This window comes from Babylonia areolata, chromosome 31, assembly GCF_041734735.1.
Source record: "Babylonia areolata isolate BAREFJ2019XMU chromosome 31, ASM4173473v1, whole genome shotgun sequence".
NCBI classification, from domain to species: domain Eukaryota; kingdom Metazoa; phylum Mollusca; class Gastropoda; order Neogastropoda; family Buccinidae; genus Babylonia; species Babylonia areolata.
Window position 1 is genome coordinate 30,695,850 of NC_134906.1, and position 13,953 is coordinate 30,709,802.

Below are 13,953 nucleotides of genomic sequence, written 5' to 3' on the forward strand. Positions count from 1 at the left end.
GATGAAAAATCAATTAGCATCAGAAATAACTGCCGCTGAAACTGCGTCATTCCGCAATAGTAGCTAACTATAAGCAGGCTATGTCAAACTTAGTGACTGCAATTACTCCTTTCTTTAAACTTCCACCAGACAGTGTTTTATAAACATGTCTTGTCTTGGTTTGGATTTTGAAAAATATAATTAAAACAAAAACAAGAATGACAAAAAACAAAAAACAGCATAAACAGAAGAGGTTTTGCAAAACGGAAACAAAAGATTAAGTTATGGCCTACCCCAGAGATCTTGTGGCGTACAACCACCTCGTGGCCTGACTTTCAGCTTTGGTTCCGTCAGCCACAAACCTTCCTCGACGTCACAGTTCGACATTGCTCGTCATTTTCGTGACGAAAATTCAATTGACGTCTACGTGGAAGCTTTCTTCCGCAATGCTCGAGGAAAGACGTTGTGTTGTGTATTTGTAATTTGTATTTGTGTTCATTCGCTGTGTGTAAACAAAATGAGTAATGACACTACGTGTGTGTGTGTGTGTGTGTGTGTGTGTGAGGAAGAAGAATTCAATACTTCACAAGTCATGAAAGCTACTGGTTCAAAAGACACAGCTATGTTCGAATAATTGCTATGCATACATGTGCGCAAATGAAATAATGTATGTATGAATGTGTGCTTTTCACTTTTTCGCAGTGCGTGTGTACACGCACATGCTTCATGTCTTTGCCTCTTTATCCGTACTTTTTCTGGTCAAATTCTACCATTCCCTTTTGCCTTGGGTGTAGAGAAGTACACCTATTCATGATAATTCCACTGCACCCATTAACAAATTCGTTATCGTCAGGCCTCACACACACACACACACACACACACACACACTCAAATCGAACGGGCGTGGTGCAGTAGTGATCAAAAACTTTATTCTTACAAATGTGTCAGTTCAGCAAAATAATGACACAGTTAATATCATAATTTTACCTTAGTTAAAACCATCGAGCAAAATTCTTTTTAAAATTTATTTTTTCAAAAGAATGCCAGCATTTTTTGAAAACCATAAAATCCCAATATTATGTACTGCCGGTTTTATTTGTGCTATTATTCTGACGGAATATATTCACACACACACACACACACACACACACACACACACACACATATATATATATAATCAGAGACTGACTCAAGGCACCACTGACTGATCCAATATGGACTATCATAAACCATTCTTTTTACGGTTATTGTTGGCCCACATCAACTCTTTGAATTCAGGGCTCTGCACATAAGCTCAGTGACAGTGTGTTTAAGGGGTCTGTACACATGCTCATTGACAGTGTTTAAGAGGTCTGTACACATGATCACTGACAACATATTCAACTTAAGGGGTCTGTACACATACACACTGACAATATGTTTAAGGGGTCTGTACACATGCTCATTAAATATAATCATGTTTAAGGGGTCTGTACACATGCTCATTAAATATAATCATGTTTAAGGGGTCTGTACACATGCTCATTGAATATAATCATGTTTAAGGGGTCTGTACACATGCTCATTGAATATAATCATGTTTAAGGGGTCTGTACACATGCTCATTAAATATAATCGTGTTTAAGGGGTCTGTGCACATGCTCATTAAATATAATCCTGTTTAAGGGGTCTGTACACATGCTCATTAAATATAATCATGTTTAAGGGGTCTGTACACATGCTCATTAAATATAATCATGTTTAAGGGGTCTGTACACATGCTCATTAAATATAATCATGTTTAAGGGGTTTGTACACATGCTCAATGACAATAATTACGTTTAAGTTAAGGGATGTGTACACATGTTCACTGACACTCTTTCCACCCTGTCATTTCAGCCACGCCAAACACATGCTATCCTCTTGCCATTTCAATTTTAATCAAGTCTTCTCCAATGATGCATATTAGGAAAATACCACACACCAATACGAGATATATCTTGCCATGATTAAAAACACACAAGTCATTAAAACCAAAAGGAAACTTCATAATTTCAACAGACAATAAATTTGCTACACAAAGAAAATGATGCACGTTCAGTACAAGCAATGATTAACAAAAATTTAAAGCACAGAAAAAAAGAACAAACTGATAAAATGATACACACATACATACATGCACGAGACTGAATGCATACTTTATTTTGGTACATAATTATGAACACACACACACACACACACACACACACCAATGCACAAATCACATGTCTAACACACACACACACACACACACACACACCAATGCACAACTCACACGTCTAACCCTTACGCCCTGCCAGTGAAAACAAGCAGCCTGTTCAGCCGGAATCTTCATTCACACCAGGTGGCACCACTGTCGGCCCGTTTCATCCAGAATCTTCATTCACACCAGGTGGCACCACTCTCTGTCGGCCCGTTTCATCCAGAATCTTCATTCACACCAGGTGGCACCACTGTCAGCCCGTTTCATCCAGAATCTTCATTCACACCAGGTGGCACCACTCTTTGTCAGCCCATTTCATCCAGAATCTTCATTCACACCAGGTGGCACCACTCTCTGTCGGCCCGTTTCATCCAGAATCTTCATTCACACCAGGTGGCACCACTGTCAGCCCGTTTCATCCAGAATCATCATTCACACCAGGTGGCACCACTGTCAGCCCGTTTCATCCAGAATCATCATTCACACCAGGTGGCACCACTCTGTCAGCCCATTTCATCCAGAATCTTCATTCACACCAGGTGGCACCACTGTCAGCCCGTTTCATCCAGAATCTTCATTCACACCAGGTGGCACCACTCTTTGTCAGCCCATTTCATCCAGAATCTTCATTTACACCAGGTGGCACCACTCTGTCGGCCCGTTTCATCCAGAATCTTCATTCACACCAGGTGGCACCACTCTCTGTCGGCCCGTTTCATCCAGAATCTTCATTCACACCAGGTGGCACCACTCTCTGTCGGCCCGTTTCATCCAGAATCTTCATTCACACCAGGTGGCACCACCTCCGTCACCGTCAGTGCCAGCCCCTGATGAGTCATCATCTGCATCAGGTCATAGGGCAGGAGGGCGGGGTCAATGGTGATTGACGGCTCAATGCTGGAGGCCCCGGAGCTGTTCCTGCTGCGTGATGACGTGGACAGGAAGGGGAAGAAGCCAGGGCCTGACAGCAGCTCCACGTCCCTGCTGACGTCATCCAGCTCCATGGACGGCAGCAGCACAGCGGGGGAGGCTGTGTGCAGGCGGTCCACAGTGGCTGTGGTGTAGACAGGCAGCGTGTCCACATGGTGCGGGTTCAAAACCAGCGTCACGTTGCCCCCGCTGCTGGTGGGAGTGCCTGGGTAGGGGGAGGTGGTGGGGGTGCCTGGACAGGGGGCGGTGGTGAGGGCCGTGTCACTAACCACGTGATACACACCGTTCCTCGCTGTCGTGGGGCCGTCTGGTGTCACGTGCTGTGACGTCACATTCCTCTCGTCACAGACTGACTCAGGGGCCAGGTGAGGAGGACTCCCCCTGGTGATGGAGACGGTGTGAGACAGGAGGTGGAGAGGTGCGCTGCTTCTGACTGTGGGTATGTGGTCAGCGACAAAGTCACAAGGGGGACAACTCCTGGCTGTCAGGGGGAGGTCAGACTGCCAGGCGTGACCAGCAGCATCCCTGACCAAGGACACACTGTCCGACGTCAAATGATCACTATTCCTGGCAGTAGAGAATGCACTAGATGCCGAATGGTGAGGAGAAATGTTCCCAGTTGTCTGCATGTTACCAGACCTTGAAACATGGGGCACATTACTCCTGGATACAGACACATGGTCAGGTATCAGATGGTGAGAGACAGAGATCCTAGCTGTGGACACATCATCAAACATCAAACTGCTCCTACCTGTTTCAGCAGAAGCAGGAACTTGCTGAGAAATGTCATTTCCACTTCTCGAAGCAGCATCAAATCCAAACTGAGAAGCAGCACTCGTGCCTGTGGACTGGGCATCACAAACCTGCTGGAGGACAACAACTGAGGAATCAGAGTCAGGTCTGAAGTTATGAGCAGCAGTGGTCCTGGGAGTTAGAGTATGGGAAGATACAGAGAGTGGTACATTGCTTCTAGTGGCAGTCCTGAACCTGCCAGAATGACTGGGACATGCTGCTGCCTCCTCCTCCATCTCTGTGATCGTTGGTGGGGAGGGGGGCAAAGTAGAATCCAGCCTGACAGAGCTCCCAGTTGTACCTTCTGCACTTGGACCACGTTGCAACTCACTGGTGTGGACAACATGTTGTTCAGCCATCTGACTGCTGGGGGGTCCTCTGTGGCGTTCTCTCTGCACTGTGTGGACCTCTCCAGTAACTGATGCACATTTTTCCATGACTGCTGTTTTTGATGACTGAGACTTTCTCCTCTTGGGCTGTTTAGGTTGTGATAGTTTTGACCATCTGCTGAATGGTCCAGACTTGTGGAAGCCAGAATCGTTGGTGGAAGGCTGGTTTCCATAACGATCCCTAACAGGTGGATGTGGACAAGAATCCACCTGATCTGGACAGGCTGACAGGTCAGGCCCATGCTCCGACTCTGAGCTCATGACTGTTCCAGTTGAGTTCTGTCCACTAGACAATGCGTCTGTCCGTTTGTTCGAGGTACCGCTCCTCTGCAGCAGTGAGGATGCTGACTGCAGGACAGGGAGCACTGCTGTGGACTCCAGAACTGACACACTTTGCATCACATGTGTTCCCCCATCAACTGCCAGGTCTGAGTTCACAGAAAGGAAAGGAACGGGCTGTGAAGGTTCAGATATCTGGACAGCTGACAGGTGTGCTTCCTGGGCCTCCGTTCTCTGTGGAACAGAAGTGGTTGCTGACGTCAGGTACTTGTAGTGTTGGCTGTCAGATGGATGACACATTCTGGGAGAAGGATGTTGAGCTGAGACAGCAGATGCATCAGCTGAAGTATCAAGCACCTGTGTGCCACTATTGGTAGTGAACAGGTTCGTGTGAGCAGACTCAGCAGCTGCAAACTCTGGATGCGACTTGGTTGAGTCTTGTCTGTTGGTCAGACGACTACCAGCCTTGGTCCTGGGCTTCCCAACTCTCTGCCTTATGCCCTGAGACACTGCGACAACAGGAGGCGTGGCTTCAGGGGGCGTGGCCTCAGGCGATGTGAACACACATGGTGTGACTTCAACAGATGTATTTCCTGTTGGTCTGGCTGTGGAGATAGTGGAGGCAGGACTGGCACTAACAGTCTGTTCAAATGATGTGACAGGATTAACATTAACACTGGACATACTCTCTTGCATTCCTACCAAACTGGCAACACTGCGGCTGTTGCTGCTCCTCCTCTGCATTCCAGAACGACTGCCCACAGACTTTTTGGCACCGGTCCTTCTGCCAGGCACCTTGCCTTCAATGCTGATCTGACCGTCCTGCCCCTGGGTTGTGGCAAGGGAAGGCTGCCTCGTGACACCACCAGAACCTGACGTCCCCTTCCCACCAGTGTCACTGTCAGCAACAGCCGATGAGGAGTGAAGGGAGGGAGCAGGCACAGTGATCTCTGCCAGGCCCACCCCCGCCAGGGACCCCTTGCCTTTGACAGGGGAGCAGATCTGCTTCACCACACAGCCAGCCGGCAGCTTCAGATGGGACAGAAGAACCTGCAGCTGCTGCAAGTTCATGGGACTGGTGATGCACATCATCTGTCTCTTTCCCTCCCCCACTGGGGTCACACTGACGGGAAAACCACTGGGCGGGGCTTGGAGGGTTGTGGGTGTGGCCTGCATTGTTCTGGGTGTAGCCTGCAACATTGTGGGTGTGGCCTGCAAAGCCGTGAGTGTGGCCTGCAATGTTGTGGGTGTGGCCTGTGATGTGACTGTAGCTTGGGATGGTGTAGGTGTGACCTGAGGTGATGTGGGTGTGGTCTGTAATGTGAATGTAGCTTGGGATGGTGTGGGCGATGCCTGTGATGCTGTGACTGTGGTGGGGAATGGTGTGGGTGTGGCTTGGGCAGCTGTAGGTGAGACCCAGGATGTGGGTGTGGACTGGGTGGTTTTAGGTGTGGCCTGGCCTCGACACATAGGTGTGGCCTGCAATGGTGGTTGGGAGATGGATTCTGCAACATGTTGTGTGCCAGATGGAACTAACACTGCTTGATCTTCATGGATATGTGATGCAACCGACACGAGCTGAGATTCTGTCAAGTGCTGTGCAACGTGAGCAGCCTGCAAAGGAACGACCTTCAATGGAAAACTGGAGGAGGGTGTGGCCTGAAGATGCTGTGGCAGTGAAGACACAACAGTGACAGGTGAAGTGGTGACACTGCTGTGTGGAGATGACGTCAACACGTGCTGCACGTGGGGCAAGGAGTGCTCAGGGAGGTGTGTGGTCTGCGGGGGGAGGTGCGTGGTCTGCGGGGGGAGGTGTATGGTCTGCGGGGGGAGGTGTGTGGTCTGCGGGGGGCAGGTGGCCAGGGAAACAGGGAATGTGGCTGGTACAAGGGGTCTGGTATCCGGTGGGGCCACAGTGGTGCCAGCACACGGTGAAGAAATGGGAAGGCTTTGAATGGATAGGGTGTCGGTGTGTACTGATGTCACCATACCCCGCAGGTTGGTGGCTGCATCATGCTGAAGCACTCGTGTAGTGTCTGGTGGAAGCAGCATTCCGTCACTTGATCTCCGCTTTATCTGGTGACCAGGGGCGGCAATGGATGCAGGAGGACGTGATGAGGTGAGGAAAGGAACACTGCTGCTGGACAGTGTCACAAATGAGCTGACCACTTCAGACGAACGTTGCGGAGTACTGTCCAGCAAGTGCTTGATGAGTTCAGGAGCATGTTTATCCGAACCAGACAGCTGAACACGTGGAGAAGCAATGCTGTCATCTACAGAGGTCACGTGACTCATGCTGGCCACAGGGGTCAGGGAGGGTGTGACATGTGGAGGCATCAGCAACGTCAGCTGTGGCTCTGTCCCTAAATGTGGCACAAACCGGAACGGCAGATCCACGGAACTTCCACACCCGGATGACGGAGCATGGGGAATGGTGACATCAATGATCTGAACAGGCCCCGCCCCTGTGGACAGCCTCTGCCATGATGGCTGTGTCAGCGTCGTGCTGTGGGCAGGGGATGGAACCACAGCCATCACAGGCTGAGTAACTGACACAGGTCTGGCTGTGAGTGATACTGGATGCTGTGGCGCTGACAGAGATGATGCAGCAAGAGCGGGCTGTGTGATACCCACAGCTCCAACCTGTTTCTGAGAACTGGTGACATGGGAACAACTTGCATCACCTGAAGGTTCTGCTTGTGAAGGACGAACTACAAGTTTCTCCAAGGTGCAGGAAGGACTGCTGAGTAACGCTGTGTTGGTGGGTGCTGGTGATGCAGATGAAGTGTTCCTGCTGACTGACACAGACACTTCTACAGTGCCACCAACAGACCCACCACCACGCACAACACTGTCTGTACGGAAAGTGACTGACCTGTCCCCAGAGTGTCGATTTCCAGAAGGCGTTTGATAGCTTTTTTCAGAAACAGTCCTGTTCTCAGCCAGTTGTACAGCATTCACTTCACTTCTTGGGGTGGGAACATCACAAACAACATCCATGGACACCGGAGGAAAGGTTGTTGACACTTCTGGGTTTGATACAGAACCCCCTTCAACAATATTAGTGGTATCTCTTTTCACACATGAGGTTTCATTACTTGCTGCTGTCGAAAATTTCTCAGCTGGCTTCTTTCTTCGCTCTCTGGCATCAGGTTTTTTCTTTGGACGTTTTCCTTTCAGAGGACCGTCAGCACTGCCGACAGAAGCTTCAGACACTGACAACACAGAAATGTCTTTTGTGGACTGTTTTCGCAACTGTTGTTGTGTACTCTCTTTTCCCTCAGTGCACACAGTTCTGTGGACCACAGCAGTGCCTTGGGTCAGCCCTGAGTCTGGGATCAGCAGTGTAGGCGCGTTCCTCAGTGCCGGGACAGAGGTGACTCTGGTGTGCCCTGATGATGACACTGACACCAGTGCCACAGGAACGTTCTTCACTGCAGCACGTGAGGGGGACCCACTATGGTTCACCACAGACAGCACTGAGTTGCACATTGTGCCAGCTGTGTTCTGACTGAAGGAACCTTCAGATAACGTCACTCCCCATGGAGCCGGACAGGCCACTGATGCGGAGCTGCTTGACGCTGTTGTCATGGTGACTGGGGCGGGAGGCTGGCCGACCAGAAGTGTGGGCGGAGGGTGTGTGTGAGTGGCAGGGTTGGACAGCAGAAAGGTCTGACTCCCACTCAGCACCATGGCGCTGGGGAGGAGGAGGGTGGTGAGGGGGGGTGTTCTGCCAACCGGTAACACCAGCCTGCCTGCACACTGCCCATTTCCCGCACTGGTCATCGTCACCCCAACACTGCCAGTTGTCATGACAACACTGCCAGTGGTCATGACAACACTGGCAGTGGTCATGACAACACCAGCAGTCATCTTGACAACACAATCACACACAGGTGACGCCACGTTGACGGCAGAGAGCTGTCCTGTAGCAGAGTGCGTCACAGAGCCAGACATGTGTCCTCCGTTCTGTGGGCCAGCAGCATCTTCACTTTGTGACATCTGTCTTCTGTTCTGTGGGCCAGCAGCATCTTCACTTTGTGACATGTGTCCTCCGTTCTGTGGGCCAGCAGCATCTTCACTTTGTGACATCTGTCCTCCGTTCTGTGGGCCAGCAGCATCTTCACTTTGTGACATCTGTCTTCCGTTCTGTGGGCCAGCAGCATCTTCACTTTGTGACATCTGTCCTCCGTTCTGTGGGCCAGCAGCATCTTCACTTTGTGACATCTGTCCTCCGTTCTGTGGGCCAGCAGCATCTTCACTTTGTGACATCTGTCTTCTGTTCTGTGGGCCAGCAGCATCTTCACTTTGTGACATGTGTCCTCCGTTCTGTGGGCCAGCAGCATCTTCACTTTGTGACATCTGTCCTCCGTTCTGTGGGCCAGCAGCATCTTCACTTTGTGACATCTGTCCTCCGTTCTGTGGGCCAGCAGCATCTTCATTTTGTGACGTGCTGATCACAGCTGTTACTGTGTTTCCACGGTCACCTGTCTTCTTGGCCCGGGGCCTCTGCTGTCTTCCTGCACTGCTGTGGCCAGTCTTCTTCTTCTTCTTCCTGCTTCCTGCAGTCCATACAGCTGTGTGTGCTGATGTCTGTGTAGGTTCTGATGTCTGTAGGGATCCTGATGTCTGTGGAAGTACTGATGTCTGTGTAGGTCCTGATGTCTGTGTAGGTCCTGACGTCTGTGGAAGTACTGATGTCTGTGTAGGTCCTGACGTCTGTGTAGGTCCTGATGTCTGTGGAAGTACTGATGTCTGTGTAGGTCCTGACGTCTGTGGAAGTACTGATGTCTGTGTAGGTCCTGACGTCTGTGGAAGTACTGATGTCTGTGTAGGTCCTGATGTCTGTGGTCCTGATGTCTGTGTAGGTCCTGATGTCTGTGTAGGTCCTGATGTCTGTGGAAGTAATGATGTCTGTGGAAGTACTGATGTCTGTGTAGGTCCTGATGTCTGTGTAGGTCCTGACGTCTGTGTAGGTACTGATGTCTGTGGAAGTAATGATGTCTGTGGAAGTACTGATGTCTGTGTAGGTCCTGATGTCTGTGTAGGTCCTGATGTCTGTGGTCTTGATGTCTGTGTAGGTACTGATGTCTTTGGAAGTAATGATGTCTGTGTAGGTCCTGATGTCTGTGTAGGTCCTGATGTCCGCAGTGTGTGAGGAAGGATGCAGGATGAAGAAGCTGGAGACATGGACGTGAATAAGACATTTTTGGAAATAACATCCGACAATTGAGGAACAGCAACTGTCTGTGGTAAACTGCTAGTTGAGACAGACGGTTGGACACCTGAGGACGACACAGGCAAAGACAAGACAGACGATGACAGACCTTGGGGCAGGACAGTCCATGTGACCGTTTGTGGCAGGGAGGTCAGCATCAGATGTGACGGGACTGAAGACGACACCACCTGACCCATCACTGTCCATGACATTGTCTGTGGCACTGAGCCAGTGTGTGACACGAGAGGCTCTGAGCCAGCGTGTGACACGAGAGGCTCTGAGCCAGTGTGTGACACGAGAGGTTCTGACATGAGAGGCTCTGAGCCAGTGTGAGAGGTGAGGCAGGTGACAGAGGGAGACAGGCTGTCCGACACTGAAGTGACCACAGCACAGTGTGGGGGCAGGGAGGAGACAGACTGCACGGGTAAAGCAGCAGCAACAGCAGCAGGGACGGTCCTGGACAACCCTGACGTCACTGCACCCTTCCTCGCTGTACCCACCCCTGTCTCCACAGCACCCTGCCTCCCTGACCCTGTGACCTCCCCTGGGTCAGGACCCACCAGGCCCCGGGTGTTGTCAGCGCCAACAACAACGCCCCCTGGTGTGGGTGGCCGTGCACACACCAACAGCTGTGTCACACCCACACCGCGCTGTAGCAGTAAGGTGGGGGAAGCGTTGACACCTGGCTGGGGAGTGGGGGGAGCATTGACACCTGGCTGGGGGGTGGGGGGAGCGTTGACACCTGGCTGGGGGGTGGGGGGAGCATTGACACCTGGCTGGGGGGTGGGGGGAGTGTTGACACCTGACTTGGGGGTGGGGGGAGTGTTGACACCTGACTGGGGGCTGGGGGGAGTGTTGACACCTGACTTGGGGGTGGGGGGAGTATTGACACCTGACTGGGGGGTGGGGGGAGTGTTGACACCTGACTGGGGGGTGGGGGGAGCGTTGACACCTGACTGGGGGGTGGGGGGAGTGTTGACACCTGGCTGGGGGGTGGGGGGAGTGTTGACACCTGCAGGACACAATGACAGCGGCTTCTTGGTCTGCGGCACAGGGCCCCTGGCCACAGGCCATGGAGACACGAGGAGCACAGGGTTCACATCCCTGTCTGTCACCGACCCTTCTCTCCGCCTGGAGGGGGCAGCTTTGCTGCAGTCCTGACCCTGATCAGAACGCACTGCAGCGTTGACAGCAGACTTTCTGTGTCTGTGGGGGGCTGTCCTGTAGGGGGGGGGTCTGAACAACTGCTGGTGCTCCGTTTGCATGTGTGGCTCTGGACCCTGCTGTGAAGAAATGGACTGCTCCTGTTCCCCTGACAACTGCTGTTCAGTAATGGACTGCTTCTGTTGCCGTGACGACTGCTGTACGAGAATCAACTGGTCCTGTTGCTGTGTTGACTGCTGTAAACTGATTGACTGGTCCTGTTGCTGTGACAACTGCTGTACAGCAATGGGCTGGTCCTGTTGCCATGACAACTGCTGCTGAGAAATAGACTGGTCCTGTTGCCAGGATGACTGCTGTACACAAATCGACTGGTCCAGTTGCTGTGATGACTGCTGTACACAAACAGAATGCTCCTGGTGCTGTGACGACTGCTGTAGAGCAATGGACTGGTCCTGCTGCCGTGGCAACTGCTGTGAAGAAATGGACTGTTCCTGTTGTGGTGATGACTGCTGTAGACCAAGGCTGGCTGGCTGTGACTGACCCAGGCTGGCAGAACCGCGACTGAGAGGGGGCCGCCCCCCCTGCAGGGAGTGAGGAAGCAGGTTGAGGGCCACACCTGGTTGTCCTGGCTGGATCCACGTCACCACCATGGGATGGGGCGTCGCCGTCTGCTTCTGCTGACCCACCGTCAGCGTCTGCTGCTGCTGCTGTTGCTGCAGCGTCCAGTGCTGGCTGACCACGCTGCGCAGTGCTGTGTTTGACACGCTGCAGGCTGGTTCCACCTGCAGCACTGACCTGTACTGTGTGGCTGTGGCCGCTGTCTGTGACACCTGGCTCACCTGTGTGCCCACCAGGGCAGGGGGGTCACCACCTGTGTTAGTCCACTGACTCACCTCCTGGGGAAACTGGTGTGACGATGGCTGTTGGTGTGACGATGGCTGTTGGTGTAGCGATGGCTGTTGGTGTGACGATGGCTGTTGGTGTGATGATGGCTGTTGGTGTGGCGATGGCTGTTGGTGTAGCGACGATGGCTGTTGGTGTGACGATGGCTGTTGGTGTAGCGATGGCTGTTGGTGTGACGATGGCTGTTGGTGTGATGATGGCTGTTGGTGTGAGCGATGGCTGTTGGTGTGACGATGGCTGTTGGTGTAGCGATGGCTGTTGGTGTGACGATGGCTGTTGGTGTAGCGATGGCTGTTGGTGTGATGATGGCTGTTGGTGTGATGATGGCTGTTGGTGTAGCGATGGCTGTTGGTGTGATGATGGCTGTTGGTGTAGCGATGGCTGTTGCCCTGTCAGCACCTGCTGTCCAGAGGTGGTGGAGAAAAACACTGGCTGCTGCTGTGGTGTTAGGGTCATTACACCTGGCTGAGTGGGATGCTCACACACTGCCTGTTTGACACCTGGCTGAGTCGTCCCTGCCTGTTTGACACCTGGCTGAGTGACACCTGGCTGAGTCGTCCCTGCCTGTCTGACACCTGGCTGAGTCGTCCCTGCCTGTTTGACACCTGGCTGAGTGACACCTGGCTGAGTCGTCCCTGCCTGTTTGACACCTGGCTGAGTCGTCCCTGCCTGTTTGACACCTGGCTGAGTGACACCTGGCTGAGTCGTCACTGCCTGTTTGACACCTGGCTGAGTCGTCCCTGCCTGTCTGACACCTGGCTGAGTCGTCCCTGCCTGTTTGACACCTGGCTGAGTCATCCCTGCCTGTTTGACACCTGGCTGAGTCGTCCCTGCCTGTTTGACACCTGGCTGAGTCGTCCCTGCCTGCTCCAACACACCCTGTGAACTGTGAGGCTGAAGGTGGCTGCTGCTCCAACTACCTGTGTGTGAGGTGGGCAGAGTGGCTGCCTGCTGGGGCATGACCAGGTGGGAAAGACACACCTGGGAACTCTGAGGTGGACACAGCTGTGAAGGGTTGGACTGAAGCACTGACTGCCCACACTGTGAAGGGTTGGACTGAAGCACTGACTGCCCACACTGTGAAGGGTTGGACTGAGGCACTGACTGCCCACACTGTGAAGGGTTGGACTGAGGCACTGACTGCCCACACTGTGAAGGGTTGGACTGAGGCACTGACTGCCCGCACTGTGAAGGGTTGGACTGAGGCACTGACTGCCCACACTGTGAAGGGTTGGACTGAAGCACTGACTGCCCACACTGTGAACGACCCGTTCCCCCAGGCAGGAGGTCAGTCCCATGACTCACCAGCTGAGTGGTGAGCAGTGACTGAGCGTGTGAGCCGCACAGTGTGGAGGTGTGTGTGTTCCTGGCACCGTCAGCACTGAAGGCAGGGACCACCTGCCCCGCAGACACCTGTGTGTTGGGGGGGTTGACAAACTCCTGGGTGGACAGGTACCCACTGGGGGGAACACAGACGACCCCCTGACCCCCACACAGAGAACCAGCATTGCTGAACTGCTGGCTGGGTGGAGACACACTGGCAGGCTGCATCAGATGAGGCGCTGCCATGGCAACGCTCCCACAGTTCACAGAGACCTGCCTGTTGGTGAGGGTGGGGAGGGAGGGGGGCAGGAGGGGGGTGGATGGAGCCACAAAACCAAGAGCGATGTGGGTGTTGGGGGTGGGGGAGACTCCAGCGATGTCCTGAGGGTTGGGGAGAGGGGCGCACTGCTGACTGCTGGGGGGACCTGTCCTGTGGACAGCAGGGGGGAACATCGCTGACAGGTGAGGGGCCGGCGTCTGGATGGCAGGTGTAGCAGACAGGTGTGCAGGTGTTCCCTGAACAACAGGTGCACCAGACAAGTGTGCAGGTGTTCCCTGAACAACAGGTGTAGCAGACAGGTGTGCAGGTGTTCCCTGAACAACAGGTGCAGCAGACAGGTGTGCAGGTGGCCCCTGGAGGGCGGGTAGCTGTGAGCCAGGCAGCAGGGTGGCCAGCTGTTGCTGCAGACTGTGGATGGAGGCAGCCATCTGTTGCTGGGCTGTCTGCAGATGGCTCATCTGCTGTAGTACCTGCT

The 13,953-nt window shown here is 52.9% G+C and overlaps 1 protein-coding gene across 1 annotated transcript in view; it reads right to left on the bottom strand.

Annotated features, from left to right (window-relative positions):
• Positions 1-905: 905 nt before the first annotated feature.
• LOC143276080 (uncharacterized) overlaps positions 906-13,953 on the bottom strand; it is a 51,020-nt gene continuing 37,972 nt past the window's right edge. The window contains exons 11-13 of the mRNA XM_076580468.1: positions 12,077-13,953; positions 2,697-11,982; positions 906-2,602 (exon numbers count right to left, since the gene is read on the bottom strand). The exon at positions 12,077-13,953 is cut by the window's right edge and continues 19 nt beyond it. Coding sequence (XP_076436583.1) covers positions 2,968-11,982; positions 12,077-13,953 — 10,892 coding nt within the window. The 3' untranslated portion in view covers positions 906-2,602; positions 2,697-2,967. The remainder of the gene's footprint in view (positions 2,603-2,696; positions 11,983-12,076) is intronic.